The following is a 16,774-nucleotide window of genomic DNA, read 5'->3' as shown; positions in this document are numbered from 1 at the left end:
TTCAAAGGTTTTCCCATGTCCTCTCTTTCCCATCCAGCCCGCCTGACTGGGACTTGAGAAGACTGGCCTCCTGCCAGTGCTTAGAGGAAGTGAAACGGGGAAAAGCAACCACACTGATGGGGGGCACGCGGGAGCTCAGGCGGAGGGTGGCCTCAGAGGGACCCGGGTGTGCAGGCCAGGGCTAGGAGGCTGCAGGCCCACAAATAGCTCCAAGGAAGCCTTTTGGCTGGTGGCATGGCCCCTCTGCTGGGAGACACATTTGGAAGCCTCTGGTGGCCAGCGGATGGAGGCCAACAGGTATGTCAAGAGCCAGGCAGAGCCCCTGGGGCCTGGGTGAGGGTCCTTTTTCTCAAGAGCCACTTTCATCTTGTCCCTTCCCAGCCAAGCAGCGTTAAAGGTTTGGGTGCCTTTGAATCAAGTGGCCGTTTTCCGGGGAGCCCCGCAAACCTCGCTCGTTGTCCCGCTCCTTCCTGCCTGCAGGCCTGAGTGTGACTGCACTCACCTCCCCTCTCCCAGAGGTTGATCACGGCTCTCGGCACGCACTGTGCCAAGCGCCCTGGGGGACCTGAACCTGCACCCCACCCCCCATCCCAGCAGCACAGCACCGCCAGGCCCCTATCCACCGGGACCAGACTGGTGCGATCCCCCCTCTGAGAGAGTATTTGCACAGTCCTGGGTTGGGGTGGGCTGCAGAGACAATGAGGATAAAAGCCCTGATGGGAGAGACCGTCTCCTGAGCTCAGTCTTGCGCCCCCCCTCTCTTGGGCTACCTCAAAATGAGTCCTGGGCCTGGAGCCCTTGTCATCAAGAGATGGAGCCCTCCCAGCTGGGCTGGACTTGGCACTGGGGCTGGGGGTGCGTGTCCTGCTTTACACTCGGTGTGTGTGCTGCCTCGCTCTGCCTGAGTGTGTGGGCTGTAGGGTACCTGGCCAGCCTCACTGCCCTCTCTGTCCCTGTGGGAAACCAGAGGGCTTGGTTCCAGGGGTCCAGCGTGGAAAGAAGAGTGTGAGGTGGCAGGTCCCTGGTCAGGTCAGCCGCCCTCCATCGGTCCTTCCTGCATCCCTCTGGCCCCTCCGCCCCTCCCCCCGAGATGCTGCATAGCTCCTCAGCACATCGGGACACAGAACAAGGACCCAGTGTCCCTTCACAAGGCTGGGTGCTGAGCTCAGTGCAGGCAAACCAATGGTTTGAGTGGGCTCCTGTGAATGGCCAGCTGGCAAAGCCCCAGCATGGGAGCAGCTCCCCCTGGGGGTCCACGGGCCCCCCTGCTGCCCTCCCCAGTGCTCCCCGGCAGCGAGGCTGGTTGAGTTCTGGGCTGCCGGCATCCAGGTGTCAGGTCAGAGGGAGCCTGAGCTTCGTCCTTCTCCAACAGAACCTCTGCTAATGGGAGGCGATCTGTCTGGGCGCCCCCAGCAGAGCCACCTCCCCCCATCAGCCGCCAGAAGTGTTAGTCTCCGAGTTCCAGCTCCTTGAGCTGCTGATGCACGGCTGTCCTTAGGGCGCCAGTCACAGCCAGGTCCTCCGGGGTTCGGACATGGGAGGGTGTCCAGGCAGCCTTGGGACTCATCCTGACTAGGTTCAGACCTGTTACTGTGTAGTTTTGCTTCAGGGCAGTGGCATCCGTGTAAATGTAATAAAGCCAGCTCCCAGCAGAGACCAGCATCCATAATGATGAAGTGCGGCGTGACAGCGGCTCTGGGAGACAGACTCCGAGGGACAGCTGTCCGCAGGGCTTTCTGCCCTGGGAGTGGTGCTCTCCAGAAGTGAGGGCTCAGGACTGGCCGTGGTGGGTGGGGAAGTGGCCGGTGCTGACTCTGAGGGTGGGTTCCACTGAGCCCCGAGTGGTCCCTCTGAGTTGTCACAGAGGGAGGCAGGGAGGAGGGTGCCTGAGCCCCTCCCTCCTTGCCGCAGCTCATTGTCACTGCTGCCCATCCCCGGGGACACTAGCCTTGGGCAGAGTGCTGTTCTCTGCAGCAAAGGGCAACACCCAGTGTGTTAAATTGCCAGCCGACTGGGGGCTTGAACATAGACATTTATTGCTTGACAGAGTGTGGAGGCTGGAAGCCCAAGGTCAAGGTGTCATAAGGGTGGTTCCTTCTGCGTCTGGAAGAATCTGTTCCAGGTTTCTCTCCTTGGCTTGTAGACATCCTGTGTCTCCTCACATCATCTCTCCTCGCTGCGCGTCTGTCTCCAAGTCCAAGTTTCTCCTTTTCATAAGGACACAGACATAACAGATTAGGGCTATGCTATTGTGATTTATAATAAGAAATATTTATTTGCTCTTTGTCTCTGGTTCTGGCACAGAACTTCTAAATCCTTTGGAATTTCTAAGTGCTGAGAGCAATAAAGGTGTCTTTTGCTATGTTAAGGACATGGCTTTTGGGAAGCACCTAAAGATGGGGCTGGTTGCCAGGAGAAAGAGCAGGTGTTTAAAGTGTCAGTCCTATGCCCTGACCTCTGGGGAGAGGAGAAGGGCTGGAGGTTGAATTGATCAATCACCAATGGCCAATGATTTAATCAGTCATGTCTGTGTAATGAATTCTCCACAAAAACCCAAAAGGATGGGGTTCCAAAGAGCTTCTGGGTGGGTGAATGCATGGGAGAGTAATGACCTAGAGAGATCATGGAAGCCCCACACCCTTTCCCCAGCCCTTGCTGTAGAGAGCAAGATGGAGTCACTCATGTCAAGCAGGGGTCCATGTCACGCAATGAGGCAAGCAGTGAGGGGACCACACCGATCAGATATCACTGAGACCAGCACCAGCTGACAATACCCCAGAACTGACAGCAAGCAGAAGCAGAGAAGGTCTGCAGGGCCCATGACTGATTAAATCTCTTTGAATAAAGGAGGATATTTGCAGCAAACTGTCAGACTCCTCAGACACTGACCTCTCTATGTCTGACCACTTCAAAAAGCCAGCTGCCGCTGCCAAAGACTCTGCCCAGTTGACCTCTGCGCAGAACTGAGATCCTTCCCTGCTTGAACGTAGTAAGTAAGTACCGAGAGCTAATGGACTGGACTGAAGCCTCAGCTTAGCTGCGAACCCACAGACTGACTTTGCTTTTCGTTCCTTATCTTCCTACCCTGTGTTCTCTCTCGTTTGTTGTGTGGCCTGTCTTGTGTTCTGCTTCGTGGGCCGTGGAAGAAGCCAAGGCCATGTGGTGAGATGTCATTGCTCTGGAATCCTGCACCTGCTTTATGATTGTGTTAACTTTGCTGTGTGACTGGGGACGACACAACGGGGCGTGTGCCTTCACAGTGTGCTCGTGACGCTTGCCCCGTGCCTCCCTTCCATCTGACTGTTCCTACGTTCTATCCTGTATAATAAACCAGTCATCTCATAAGTAACTGGTTTCCCGCGTTCTGTGGGCCACTCCAGCACATTATCACCCCGAGGACGGAGTTGTTGGAATACCCCATCTGCAGCTGGTCAGTCAGAGGCACAGGTGGCAGCCAGACTTGCGCTGGTGCGTGCGGTGGGCTGCGAGGGGGCCGTCTGTAGGGCTGAGCCGCGCACCCATGGGCTCTGCTGGTAGCTCCAGGTACATGGTGTCAGAATTGAGTTGAATTGTATGACACCCAGCCTGTGTCCTGGAATTGCTTGGATAAAACCCACACATTGGGATTGCAGTCAGATTGTGGGGCTCACCCTCACGAACCCCCTTTATATGATCTAATTCTGTCTGCAAAAACCCTGTTTCCAAATAAGGTCATATTCTGAGGTCCTGAAGGGCTGGAGCGTCAACGCATGAATTTGCAGAGGACACATTTCAACCCAGAGCACCCAGGAAGGTCACGGCTGTGACTCGTCGGGCGGCGCCGTCCCTAGCAACTGGGCGATGGGGTGTACTGACCCCAAGGAGGGCATCAAAATAGCCATCTTCCCAGCTCTGCTGAAAGCTTAGAGAACTCCTGAGTAGTCTAAATTCAGTTTTCATTACATGGCGGGACGCTGGAAGCTTTGTCAAATTAAATAAGCTATGTCTGGCCGCTCTATCTGTGTTACTGACATTTATCCTCCATCCAGGATAGAAACACCATAAAACTGCACATTAATTCAGTCAATTCTTTTTTTTTTAAGATTTTATTTATTTATTTATTTGACAGAGAGAGAGAGAGAGAGACAGCCAGCAAGAGAGGAAACACAAGCAGGGGGAGTGGGAGAGGAAGAAACAGGCTCCCAGCGGAGGAGCCCGATGTGGGGCTCGATCCCAGGACTCTGGGATCACGCCCTGAGCCGAAGGCAGACGCTTAACGACTGAGCCACCCAGGCGCCCCTAATTCAGTCAATTCTATATTTGGATTCCTGAAATTTTTTTGTCTCCCTCCCCCATTTGGACTTTTATTTATATATTTTAGATTTTTATTTATTTATCTATTAGAGAGAGAGAGCGCGCGTGTAAGCAGGGGGGAGAGGAAGAAGCAGGCTCCCCACTGAGGAAGGAGCCTGACATGGGGCTCCATCCCAGGACCGTGGCATCATGACCTGAGCAGAAGGCAGATGCTTAACTGACTGAGCCACCCAGGCGCCCCCCATTTGGACTTTTAGAATAACTTTTTGTTCTTGCATCTTAGAATACAAAATTTCAAGTCATTTATTTTATGGTTTTCTTAAACACACAAGAAAATACTTTTTTACCTGATCTTTAAAAACGATTTTTACCTTAGACATGGATTTTTTACTTTGATAAAATCTCAGATTACTGTTACCTGTATGCTATTCTCAGATCACTGTCATGTAAAATTTTCTGAGGAAGCACACTTAACACAGAGCTATTCTAGGACCTTGTTCACTGGACATTGTGTGAGGATGAGGACAAGGTCCTTGCTAGGAAACGTCACCCAAGCCCTCGCAGTAATGAGTCATAATCCAATGAAGTGACGGGAGTACTGGACGAAGAGCTGGAGTCACAGGTTCAAGTCCCTGGCTTGCTGCCCGCGGAGGACCTAGTGCCCGTTTGGTCTCTGTTTGCGTCCGGCTGGCCGTCGTGGGAGCCAGGGAGCGAGCTGGGGGTCTGCACTGACTGGAGGGACGTTCACATGTGGTCACCCAGCAGCACATGGGAAAAGCCCGTCCCCATGGCCGGTCCTTCCATTGTGCTCCTCAACGTGTCCTAGCTGCACTGTGACGTTCACGTGACAGAGCTCTCTCTTCACTTCAGTCACCAGGACCCCCACTCAGTACACAGCAGGAGGGCTGCACACAGGGAGGCTCATGCCGCGGCCTGAGGGGGTGTTAGCAAGTCTCAACGCTCCGCAAGTCACCGATGCTTCCTTGCCAGGGATCTGGTATCTCTCCCCTGGCCAGAGTTTGCCTGTTTAGAATGTTCCATTGACTTAGCAAATATCCAGGTCAAAGAAATGAGTTTTTGGGGATCCCCAAGCCCAGAAGGCTTTAATAAATGACAGGTGTTACTGGAGATGTGCCACCGGCAGTCGACAAGGGCTGTAAACATCATTCACAGATATCAAAGCTATAGTGTGTGACTGTCATTGAGGGCTTAGGAGAGGTAGTTTCCATCGAGGTAGCAAGAGGGGACTGCAGGAAGGGCAGGCCCTGAGGGGCGTCGGGGGAGGGGATCAGCGTGGAAGCAGCCGGCGCCCACGCATGAAAGAAGAGCTGGTGGAAGGGAGTGGGGCCTTCACAAATTTTCCCAGGATTCTCTTTTCTGGAATGAAAGCAGGAAACAGGGTCAGTGTACTGTTTTTGCTCAAAGCGTGAAATTGTTCATGTAGTTAGCCTCTTCATACAGTTTAGTGATAGGATAGTAACGTCTACTTCTGCGCATTTAGACATTGACCCTCATCGACTGTGACTGTGGCCACCTTAAATCTCACACCTCACCGTGGTCCCCACACCGGCAGCGCATCTCCTCTACAGCAGAAGTCGTGTGACATGGGACACCTGGCTCCAGGCCTGGCCTGTAAAGAGGGGCTCGGGGCATGTCGATGACTGTTATTAGCATTGTCGAGGTTGTGACTTTACGAAACAGTGTTTTCCCAGTGAGCAGAGCAGGGCTGTCCTGCAAATTCCCGTTCCAAACTCCCTCACAGGGAGCTGAGTGCCAGTGGAATTGTACTCGGCCCTGCACTCGGCAGAATATGCAAGGACGCTGTCTGTCTGCTGTGAGCGTGGCGCAGGGTGAGCGCTGCCTGGAGCGGGGGTCTCCTTACACACCGGGAAGGGTCACGGTTGCCACCAGCTCTGCTGCCCTGACCCCTCATGTGGCCGCGTCAAGAGGACCGACACCGCCCACAAGTGGGTACCCGTCCGTGCGAACGTGGCTGTGTGGTAATACATCTCGCTTTGGCCCCTCACTGTCATCAAAGCATTACTCACCTGGAGGCCATTCCGTCCTCCTGAAGGTGTTGTGGGGAGACCAGCGACCAGGACCCCTGGTGAGGGAGAGGGAATCTGAGACCAGCCGGGCGCCTGTGTTGTTGGGGTGTCCCGGCTTGTGTGCGGGGTGACGGCCGAGGACGTCGGTAGGACTAACCAGTGCCGTTTTTTCTTCTCCACCTTTGTATTTTAAGTGACCAGTACGGTTATCTAGGGAGTGAGCTTGTGAAATTTAAGGAAACCAACGTTTCTTTTTAAAATTTAACGTGAGATTGTAATCGCAGGTCAAAGACAAAACATTTAAAGCCATTCAGCTGCTTCTCTACCCCTGAGCCTGACTTGTCTTCACCAATCGAACCACCCATGTTCTTCTACTCCTGCCTCGGACGTGTACTCGGAACAGCTTAGTCTCCAAAGGCGCCCGGGGCCCGTGAGATCCAGGTGGTACAGACTGTCACGGAATGCCATGGAATGCCATGGAATGCCAGAAGACTTCCGCTGTGAAGGCGCAGGTCCCAGAACCGCTTGCTCCCACCTGCTCCGCGGGCTCCAGCCCCTCCTGGGGCAGCGGGCCACAGGCTGCCAGGAGGCGACGGCAACAGGGCTCCTTATGCTGGAGCGGCATGGTGTTTCGTCCTCCCCACGTCCTCTTAGACGGCCTCTGTCCAATCACCTCTCGTTGCCCCTTGGAGCTTCAAAACTGTTCTGGGTGGGGTGGCTGACTCAGGGACAATTCAGAAAATGTTTTTGAAAACCTGCTCTGGGCTGGGAGCAGCACAGGTGAGGCTCTAGCTTGAGGAGCTCAGAGCCCGAGGGCAGGATGGTGTGCACCCCCACGTGGGGAGGGAGCGGGTGGATGCGACTCCATATTGCCCCACCCTGGGATGCTGAGCAGTCCTGGCTTGAAAGCCGGCAGGCACCATCAATACTCTTTGAAGGCAACATATGTCTCATGAAGCACACGGGGCCCATGAGAGAAGGGAAACATGAATACGAGACGGGATGGAATGGAGGGGAGCCTCCGCTAGCTATGGTGATGTTGGTGGGTCTGCCTTAGCGGCGAACGGGAACCTAAACACGTGGTCTGCTTGACGAGCAATCCCTTCGGGAGCAGTGTGAGGATTTAGAGCATCGATGCTCAGAACAGAACGCACTCGAAGCAACTGGGAGTAAAGGATTCGGGTTGTATTTTAGGGGAAATGTGCGAGGCTTACGGACACTAACATGATGCGGGACTCATGGTTGCCTGAGTAGAACAGCTGTGCCAGGTAGCCATGGCAGTCCTTGGGAGATTTGATGTCTTCCACGGAGAAAGAGTTCAAAGATTCAGGTACGAACACCAACTGTATACAGAGTTTCGTTCTCAGGGTGATTTGGAGGGGAGCTTTGTGACCCAGAGGAACCAGCTCATGGAGAAGGTGAAGACATGGCTCCTGGTATCTGCTCCCTTTGGATCAACAGAAATGGTGGATATGAAGCTGCTAGCGATCCTGATCCCTTTGGTGGCAGCCTGGCTGCAATTTTCTCAGTGTTGGCACAAAAGGTATTGAGACAGCCCGGGGCACTCAAGAGAAGAAGTAACAGTCATTATAGAGTAAAATGGCCACAGTCTTCTCCAGCTGGCAGGTGTTGGCGAACTCATCGGTGAGACATTACAGAAGGTGTTCAGTCTTCGCAAGACTGATTCACGAGAATGAAAGAATGATCACTCTTAATTATTCTGTGGCTGTATTTCCCCTGCGGTTGAGCTAGAAGATTGAAAGAAAGATCTTAGGAAGAGTGATTTTCTTGAACACAAAAGAACATAGTTCAGAGAGCTAGTGCTTTAAAACTCACGATGGCAGGTGGATGCCAGATGCTGGTAGGTACCAGGCAGCTCACCATGGGGCCGGCAGTGGCTTGGATTTATGTGGCTGGATTTACAAATGGAAGCAGCCTTGTCATGCCAAGGGCCTTTACAAATCAAACATACTGCTCTGCAACTGGAGAAAGCCACCCCTTTCCCTTGGGGAAGCTGTCAGGCATCTCCCAGTCCTGTGCTTACCTGCCGACATATTTGTCCCTCACCTTCTCACTAGTGGGCTGGGCTCCTGATGCAGAGAAATGTGGCTGCTCCTTCCTTTTTGTTCTGTGGAGCTAACTACGGGATGTGTCAACAGGAAATCTGCTTCCAGCGTGATATTACCAGAAGGAATGCTAACTCTGCAGAGTGTGTGGCCCCAGGTTCTGCTCTTTTCTCGCTGTGACAAAGTTGCCTGGCCTCACTAAGACTCAGATTTCTTCCATGTAAAGTGAGAGTAGTCGTAATCACACTTATATTTAGGGTCATTAGCAGGATCCAAGAGAACATTTTCGAGAAGGTATTTTATGAACTCTTCGGAATTTGACAAGTGTGCTATTTGACTTTCTCAGTCAGAGCGTGATGGTCATGCCTTCAGCAGGACCGCATCCCCAAACCACCTGCTGCTTCTCTGAGCTCCATCCCTATGTTATAGCATCCCTCCCCATCAACATGAGCTGGAGTCATGTCAGACGGTTCCATCTCAGAAGAGACCCATGCAGGTCACAGTTACCAGGGACACGCTGGCACAGGCAGGGGTGTCCTGCTCTGGAGATCTCCAGGACAGTAGCTCCATCGGGGTCTTGCCTCTTAGGAGAGCAGTGGGCCCCAGAGACCTAGAAAGGGAGCCCAGCCTCAGTGCACACCCATGAGTTCTTGGAATGAAAACTTTTATGTGCTGGTGGTTCTCAAAGTACCCCATTGCTGAGGAGTCCACTGGTTCCTCTACTTTTCCTGTTGCTAAGGCCAAGCCTTTTACTTTTGTTGAAATAGTAGCTAAACTCTATTTTCAGGAAAATATGAGGTCACCACTTTGTGTCCCATCAGACACTACCATTGTTTCCATATAATTCGGGAAATTACGTTGGCAGGGGGATTTTAAAGAAGGCGACCTCATTAGAACTGAAATAAGCCACAGGCCACACAAACACAGTGTATAGATGGGGGGGGGGGGGGTGTGCTTATCTGAAGAGCAATATTCAGAAATAAGTGTCTCCTAAGACACATCCCTATTTCAATTTCTAGAAAGTAAGATGGTTCACTAAAATAACTGTCTTTGGAATCTGGTAATTTAGTACAAGCTCTAGATCCCAGACTCGTGTGTAGAAATGAGGTCCAGATGTCTGTCGTTTGTAGTAACTGGAAGGAATGTACGCCATGTGTGGTGCTGTGGTTTATAATAAATATATACTTGGTCTCTGTCCCTGTTCTCGCACAGAGCTCTTAAAACCCTTGGAATTTCCTAAGTGATTCCAGCAATAAAGGTGTCTTTTGTTATGTTAATGAGGTGACTTTTGGACCCAGCTGGAGGATGGGGCTGCTTGCCCAGGGGGAACCAACCAAGTGCTGAGAGGGTTGGAAGTTTCAGTCCCACCCGGGACCTCCTTGGAGGTGAGAGGTGCTGGAAGTTGCATCAGTCACCAATGGCCAATGACTCAATCAACCATTCCGATGTGATGAAGCCTCCATAAACTCCCAAAAGGATGGAGCTGGGAGGCTTTGGAGTTGGTGAGCGTGTGGAGGTTTGGGGAGAGTGGCGCACTCAGAGAGGGCATGGGAGCTCTGCACCATGTCCCCATGCCTTACTCTAGGCATCTCTTCCCTCTGGCTGTTCCTGAGTCCGTGTACTTTTATGATAAGCTGGTACTCTAGGAAGTAAAACATTTCTCTAAGTTCTGTGGGGGGCTCTAGCAAATTAAGCGAACTGAAGGAGCAGGTCGTGGGAACCTCCAGTCTGTAGCAGGCTGTGGTCAGAAGCACAGGTGGCCTTTGCTTGTGAGTGGCGCCTGATGTGTGTGTGGGGAGGCAGTCTTGGAGGACTGAGCCCTCAGCCTGTGGAATCTGATGATCTCTCCAGGTTATGAATGCCAGTTCAGAACTGAATTAAAGAGTAGGACACCTAGCTAGCGTCTGAGAATTGCTCGTTGGTGTGGAGACCCCGCAGATTGGCAACTGGGTGCAGAACCATCTTACCACGGAGACAAAGTAATTCAAGCTCCAGTGTCTGGTGATCGCAGCTACTAAGGGGGTGACTGCAGTCGAATCATTTTGCTTGTCTGGGCTATTTTTTCAGCTCAGGCTAGCATGGCTGATCTTGCCCAGGCTACCCCATGCACATGAGCCAAAGATTCACCAGTGGAGGATGGCCTTTCCCAATGCAGCTGACTTCCATTCGGTCTCTCATCTTTGCTAGGTGAGCGTGGGCTTGCTTGCAGAGTGTATGTACAGGGACACAAGGGGCTGGGTACTAGGCTTGGCGCTGCCACATTTTGTTGCCCAAGAAACATCACAAGGGTAGTTCAGATCCAAAGATTAGGGAAATAAATTCCACCTATCGAAGAAAGAGGTTAAAAAATCGTATCGCAAAGGGCAGAGATACAGGCAAGGCAATAACAGCTACTATTTTTACAAACAACTTAATGCAAAAGGTAAAACAAACCAAAATAAGCCAAGCCAGAAATGAAAACAAAACAAAAATTCAGGTCACAGTTTGGATTTGGGTGGGGAAAAATTGTCAGTCTTGGCCATGCTTCATGAATCAGTGGCTCTGGACATAGTCTGTATCCCAGAATATGGACCATGTACTTCCGCAGTTAAGAATTTAGGAGAGTTCCCTTCTTATATCTGTTCCCAGCAAGGCCTCCTGATATCCCATGGCAGAGAATGGGAAAAGAATATGGAGAGAAACGGTGGAAGTTTTCTGAGGTACAGGGGAAGTATAATCAGGCTTTACCCGTGTTCAGATTTTCTTTGCTTGCTCTGCCGGTCTGGAATAATCATATGCCAGATGCTCCTTATAACCTGCTCTCAGGAGGCTTGGAGTCCAGTATGGCCCAGAGCTGACTCAAGTGGTCTAAATTTGTTCCAGGACACCCCGGTAGGCTCAGCTTCTCCCTTGAGTTGTGAGGACTCAGGATCTCCTTGGAGACTGTTTATTCCCGTGATCATTCCTGACTTCCCCCAGGGGCAGGCTGTAGCCCAGCTGTGGGGTCTTACCAGTGTCTTCGATGCATGTTGATCTGGAACCCGCCCACGAGCCGATAGACCTTGGATGTCTTCTTCAGCACAGAACAAAGCATCTGAGGACACCCTCCTAAGTCCATGCTTTTGTGTCTCAGCTTCCTAGAATCTCGGGAAGAACAGAACCTCAGGCCGTGTCTTGTGCTGGAGTTGAATGACGCGAGTCATCGGCGGGATCCGAGATGACCTCTATTTAAGGCGGCGCAGGTCGTGGCTCTGGTAACTTAGGTTGGCATGTCCGGTTACGTACAGCTGAGCTATGGATTCACATCACGGCTTAGGATGCAAAAGAGGGAATAAAAGAAGCAGCCTTTCCCTTGTCTATCAGGACCGAGCATTCTGCTGCGGTGTAGGAACATGCTAATACGGTGAATGGCTGGATAGCAGTCAAATCCGCACACTCGGCGGACGACCGAGGAACGACATCAGAGATTTGTTTGTGCAAAACTAATAATAGGAGACGTCTTCCTCACCTTTGTCACAAAATTGCAGTGGATTAATAGTAATAAAAAAAAAAAAAAGCTGTACAACCAGGAAGAGTATGGAGGTATTTCCTTAAACCTGCGATGTTTTTAAGGCCAGGAAACTCAATTAGAATGGCCCTTTATCCCCGACGGAGGCCTCCGCAGCTCGCTCTAACACAGGAAAGCCTTTCTGCTGGGAGCCCAGGTGCCCCGTGTAGCCTGGCACTCCTCTGACTCTGCGCTGGACAAGGAGCGCGTTAACCTTCTCGCTGCTGTGCCTGTGAGCACGGAGGCTGGACACCTCCTTATCTGCTCTCACTGATGGACCAGTCAGATCCCAGAATCATCACATGGTAACCCTGCAGGTGGCCCTGGTGTTTCACTGTCCAAGGTCAAAATACTTCCCAGGCCCTGTGATGAGGCCACGTAGGCCTGCAGACTGAGGAACGGTGCATGAAAGGCAGCTGGCGACGGAGGCTCAGAAGCCCCCATAGCTGGCGCCCTTCTGGAGTCCACTGCAGCCCTAAAATGCCACAGTGAGAGCTACTCCTTTAGCAATGAGGATATCTGGACCTACTAAATAAATCGCATCTTTTAAAATGTAAGACACCAGCAGGAGAAGTTTTGATGAGATGCGAAGTATGAATGATCTTTTTTTTCTTTTTAAGTAAAAGGGTCAGAGGTTCCTGCTTCTTAGTTTCCAAAGGACACCTCTCAATGCAGCTCCAGACAAATGTCCAGCACCCACACTGCACCCGCCCACTGGGCTGTCCCTTCCTGTGGCTGGGTCATGTTTGCATTCTGCCGTGTCCCCCGCGACCCCAGCACACCCCTGCGGTGACTGATGGTGACCCCAGAACAGACCTAATGAGGTGCACCAAATGGGGACGCAGTGTGTCCAGGAAGGAGGGGGTGCCTCATTAACCGCGCGGGCTGCCTTCTGGGGCCTGAATGGCCTGATTCAGGGCATTGTGAGGGCGTCTGCGCCTGTCAGGCCCACCAGATGCCCGGCACACCCTCAGTGCGCAAGCAAAACCGTTCATCCATGTCCGTTCCTTGCCACGGTGTGCCCAGTTCCTAATTAGGCCCTGGCGGAAACCGAATGAGAAGATAAGCTCTCTCGGGCTGGGCAGGGGTGGCCCATCCCATCCTGCACAAAGGGCCAGCCTGGCAGCCTCCAGGGAGGAGTCAGGAGTGAGAGCGGGCAGGCTGGCTTTGCCAGAAATCATCCCCAGTGACGTGCCACGGCAGGAGCCGGGCTCCACACTCCTGCTTTTATCTTGCAGGCTGTGGGCTTCTGAGAAGGAGCAGAGTGGGCTCAAGGCAAAAGGATTCCGGCCTCAAGAGCAGGACCCTTCCACCATCCTGCAGGTGGGGTGTTAGACCCATTCCCCTTGTCTCCCTACCCCCAGAGCTGATGGAGCATTTTCACAGACGGCAGGATTTCAGTCCCGCAAGCCTCTGTTTCTGCCATCGGACTGGCAGGCTCTGGACCTGCACCATCTCAGTGATAAGAAATGCAAAGCAGAGAGGAACACGCTGGGAATATCGCTGTCTCTGTAATAATCTCTGTCTCTTTCTCTCTCCCCGTCTCTGAATCACATGATCTCCCTACAATCCCTTACAAACTGCTTGGGAGGAAAGATGTGACACGCGGAGTTACGCAGGTCACACCGCAAAGCGTATCCTCCTGTGATACATCTTCCGTTGGGTTCTTCTTCACTTCCCAAAGCAAAAAGTAGATTGACGTGTTGACGAATTATCACCAGTGGGACTCTGGTGGCTTCGTTGTGAATACGGCCTCCTGTCTCAGAGCTGGGGCGGTGGGTGGAGGGTTTCTGCCAGCCGTGGGGGGAGTGCATCTCCGTGGAGGGCAGGCGAGCGGAGGGTGCCAGGAGCCGGGGGCCCCAGTAGAGACAATAACTTCTGCACTACCGACATCAGAAGATGAGGACTTCTTGAAACCTCTGTGAGGCAATGAGCTGAAGAGGCTGCCAGGGCACCCCTCCAGGCCGGTCTACTCATTCATTCATTCATTCATTCATCCACTCACTCTGTTCACTCTACACACTTTTCAACCGGAGAGAGACCCTGTCCGTGAAGACCCCATGGCTTGTTCCCAGATGGTCCGCTTCTGGCCTGCAGCCCCTCCCAGCCCTCCGGGGTGACCCTGGTGGCTGTGAGGTCACAACAGGATGAGGCTCGGAAGCACCCTAATACCTGAGGCTGGGCACTTTCCGTTTTGGGTTTCCCTGCCTACGACTCTGCCCCTTCTGTCCCCGTGACTTCCACCCACTCGGATTCCCAGCACTGTGGCTGCACCAGACCCAGGACGGCGGCCTGGAGGATGGGTGGCGGACGCGGCTGGGGGCCGTCTTCCCTCCAAGTAGTCCAGGGGACACTGTGCTGTGGCCGCTGAGCAAAGCTGAGACTTGCCATCCTTGGCAAGAGGCCTGGGAGAGGCAGTGGTGGCTTCTTCGCCATGTGGCCACCCAGCAGACACACAGTTGTTCCCGGAGCAGCGGTCATCAGGGTTAGAACGGCGAGGCCCCATGGAAGTGCTCCCTAAGCAGGGCCCGCTGCCACAGGGCAAAGCCTTGGTGCTGTTACTTCGAGAGCCAACACGGAGCAAACTGGTGGTGCTTGCAGCCTGTCTCAGGCGGATAGATGCGTTTTCTCCTCTTGCTTATAAAATAGGGCAAGCCTGTTCTCCTCCTGCCTCCTGAGCGGGCCAGTCTGTGCTGGGGATAGAGGCCACAGAGACAAGCTCTGCGGTTACCAACTGTCTGGGACCTGACTGCATATTCATGAGTCTATTTGGTGTAGAATAGATGTCATTTCCTTAGCACAGCAGATGATTCCCCTTTCTTATGATGGACGAAGAATCCAATATTGATGGGATCTTACTTGGCAGCTTGCCTCTGAAAAGCCAGTTCAGAGCTATGCATCAAAGGGAGAAAAAGACAGGGTCGTTCCATTCAGCAAATGAGAAAAGGAATTTTGCTGAATCTCACAAGTTTACGTGGAGCACAGACAGCATGGATCAGAGCCCCTTCCCCCAGGGAGCCAGCGAGGGCTCCTCACCGAGAGCAGCATGCTGGCCCACTGGTGCCTTGCTGGTGGGGATGCTGCACTTGGCGAGGAACAGGCTGATTTCTTTGTGTTCAGCCACAGCCAATGATACTCAGTAAGGCGGTAACTGTGTCTTTCAAGTGATATGAGGCTGCAGCGGGGCTGGGCTGCGGCCCCAAGTGGACGCTCTGGGGGAGAGGAGAGGTCGCCCTGCCCTTGGGGCCCCTGCGCTAATGCGAACTTGCTGCTTCACCGTGCCCACCAGCGGCTCGGGAGCCCGGCCCAGGCCTCCGGGAGAGTGGGAAAGCAGCCTGGGCCCTCCCAGCTGCCTGGGCTGAGCTTTGGACTAAGGCGGAACGGCATCTCATGTACTAGGGGAAGGAATTCCAGCTCAGATCCGCAGAAAGACACATTTCCTTTAAATTTCCTTCAAAATGTTGGGAGGCTTTTTTGGGCGGGGAGGAGAGATGGAAGTTAGAAAAAAAAGGAACATTGGCAAAGGGAAAATGGATGAGGCTGTGAATGCCTCTCGTCAGGTTCTAGGGAGGCTTTGGAACAGACTCGGGATCAGCATTTTGGATTTCAGGCGGTTATTGGGACCCATGTGACTTATAACAGGTTGAATCAGTCCTCTCATTTACCCCATTCAAGCAAACTGGAATTTCTACCTTTTTGCCATAGAATGAGGATTTTTCCTTTTACTCCAAATATTGAACACATTACATCTGCTTAGTGTTCTTTCTGCTGGTAATGACTATAAAAACAGAAATATATTCTGATAGATCCTTGAGTTTTTTAAAATTACAGCTACTGGGGGCACCTGGATGCCTTCAGCTCAGGTCCATTATCTCAGGGTCCTGGGATCGAGTCCCTCATCAGCAGGGAATCTGCTTCTCCCTCAGCCTCTGCCTCTGCTCTTCCCCCCACTTGTGCTCTCTCTGTCAAATAAATAAATAAAATCATAAAAAAATTACAGTTATTGCCAATAAGTGGCATATTCCCTCACCCCCATGTTCTGCATCCATAAGGAAATCATCGCTGATTCTGTCCTTGAACTATTTCAGTTAATTAAAAAAATGTGGAGGAAGCCCATCTCTCTGGTTTGGTACTGTTAATTACAAAGGTATTCAATATGCCACTGCAAATGGCATTCTGCTAGTGCTTAATTAAAATAAATACAAAAATTTAAATGAACTAAACAGATTTTGGCACTGGTCTGTAGTTACGGGGCCAAATTTTATGCATGGATATAATACAAGCCGAGGAATAAATCTTTGCTCTTTGCTCTTAATGGATTGGCAGCTGGCCAGACGCAGGGGACGCAGCCTGCTGTTCCATCCACGGGGTCTGTAGGAACTGCCCAGCCCGCCTTCTTCATGCCCCCTCCCCTGCATTCTCCCCAGCAGGCACAGCTTTAGGGAAACCACTCCCGATCGCATGGGAGGGGTGAGGAGTGTTCCTTGAATCCAACTTCCCTCTAACAAGTCAAAATTCAAAGAGCAACATGTATTTGTTAACTTTTTATCAAGGGGCTCTGACACGGTTCACGGATATGGACTCAGTTTTGCCCAGTCCTCTGCAACGTGGGGAGCTGGGAAAAAAGACCACTCCGGTGTGACAGAGCAGGGGTGGATGAGGCAGGAGGAATGAGCGGCTTTCCTGTGGCTGGGGCCCCTCGTCCATGCATTCCCAGCCCAGGGTGCTGGTAAGAAGTCCAGGGTAAGAACTCCAGAAGCTTGCCTTTGTCTCACCCATTGGGGAGGGGCTGTGAAACAATTTGATGGTGCCGATCAAACGGGAGCGGTGTCTATTTACAG

At 52.4% G+C, this 16,774-nt stretch overlaps 1 protein-coding gene across 3 annotated transcripts in view; it reads left to right on the top strand.

The window, feature by feature from the left end:
- Positions 1 to 16,774, top strand: part of MED10 (mediator complex subunit 10) — a 209,910-nt gene that overhangs the window by 149,508 nt on the left and 43,628 nt on the right. The window contains exon 4 of one of the 3 annotated variants that reach the window (XM_026506669.4): positions 11,520 to 16,763. The exons of the other annotated variants lie outside the window; for them this stretch is intronic. Within the exon in view, the coding sequence (XP_026362454.1) occupies positions 11,520 to 11,579 (60 nt within the window). The 3' untranslated portion in view covers positions 11,580 to 16,763. Of the gene's footprint in view, positions 1 to 11,519; positions 16,764 to 16,774 lie in introns of those variants that run through there. 3 annotated transcript variants of the gene reach the window in all.

This window comes from Ursus arctos, unplaced genomic scaffold, assembly GCF_023065955.2.
Source record: "Ursus arctos isolate Adak ecotype North America unplaced genomic scaffold, UrsArc2.0 scaffold_15, whole genome shotgun sequence".
Taxonomy (NCBI): domain Eukaryota; kingdom Metazoa; phylum Chordata; class Mammalia; order Carnivora; family Ursidae; genus Ursus; species Ursus arctos.
The sequence above is the reverse complement of the archived record's forward strand: the minus strand, read 5'-3'. Positions and strand labels throughout refer to the sequence as shown.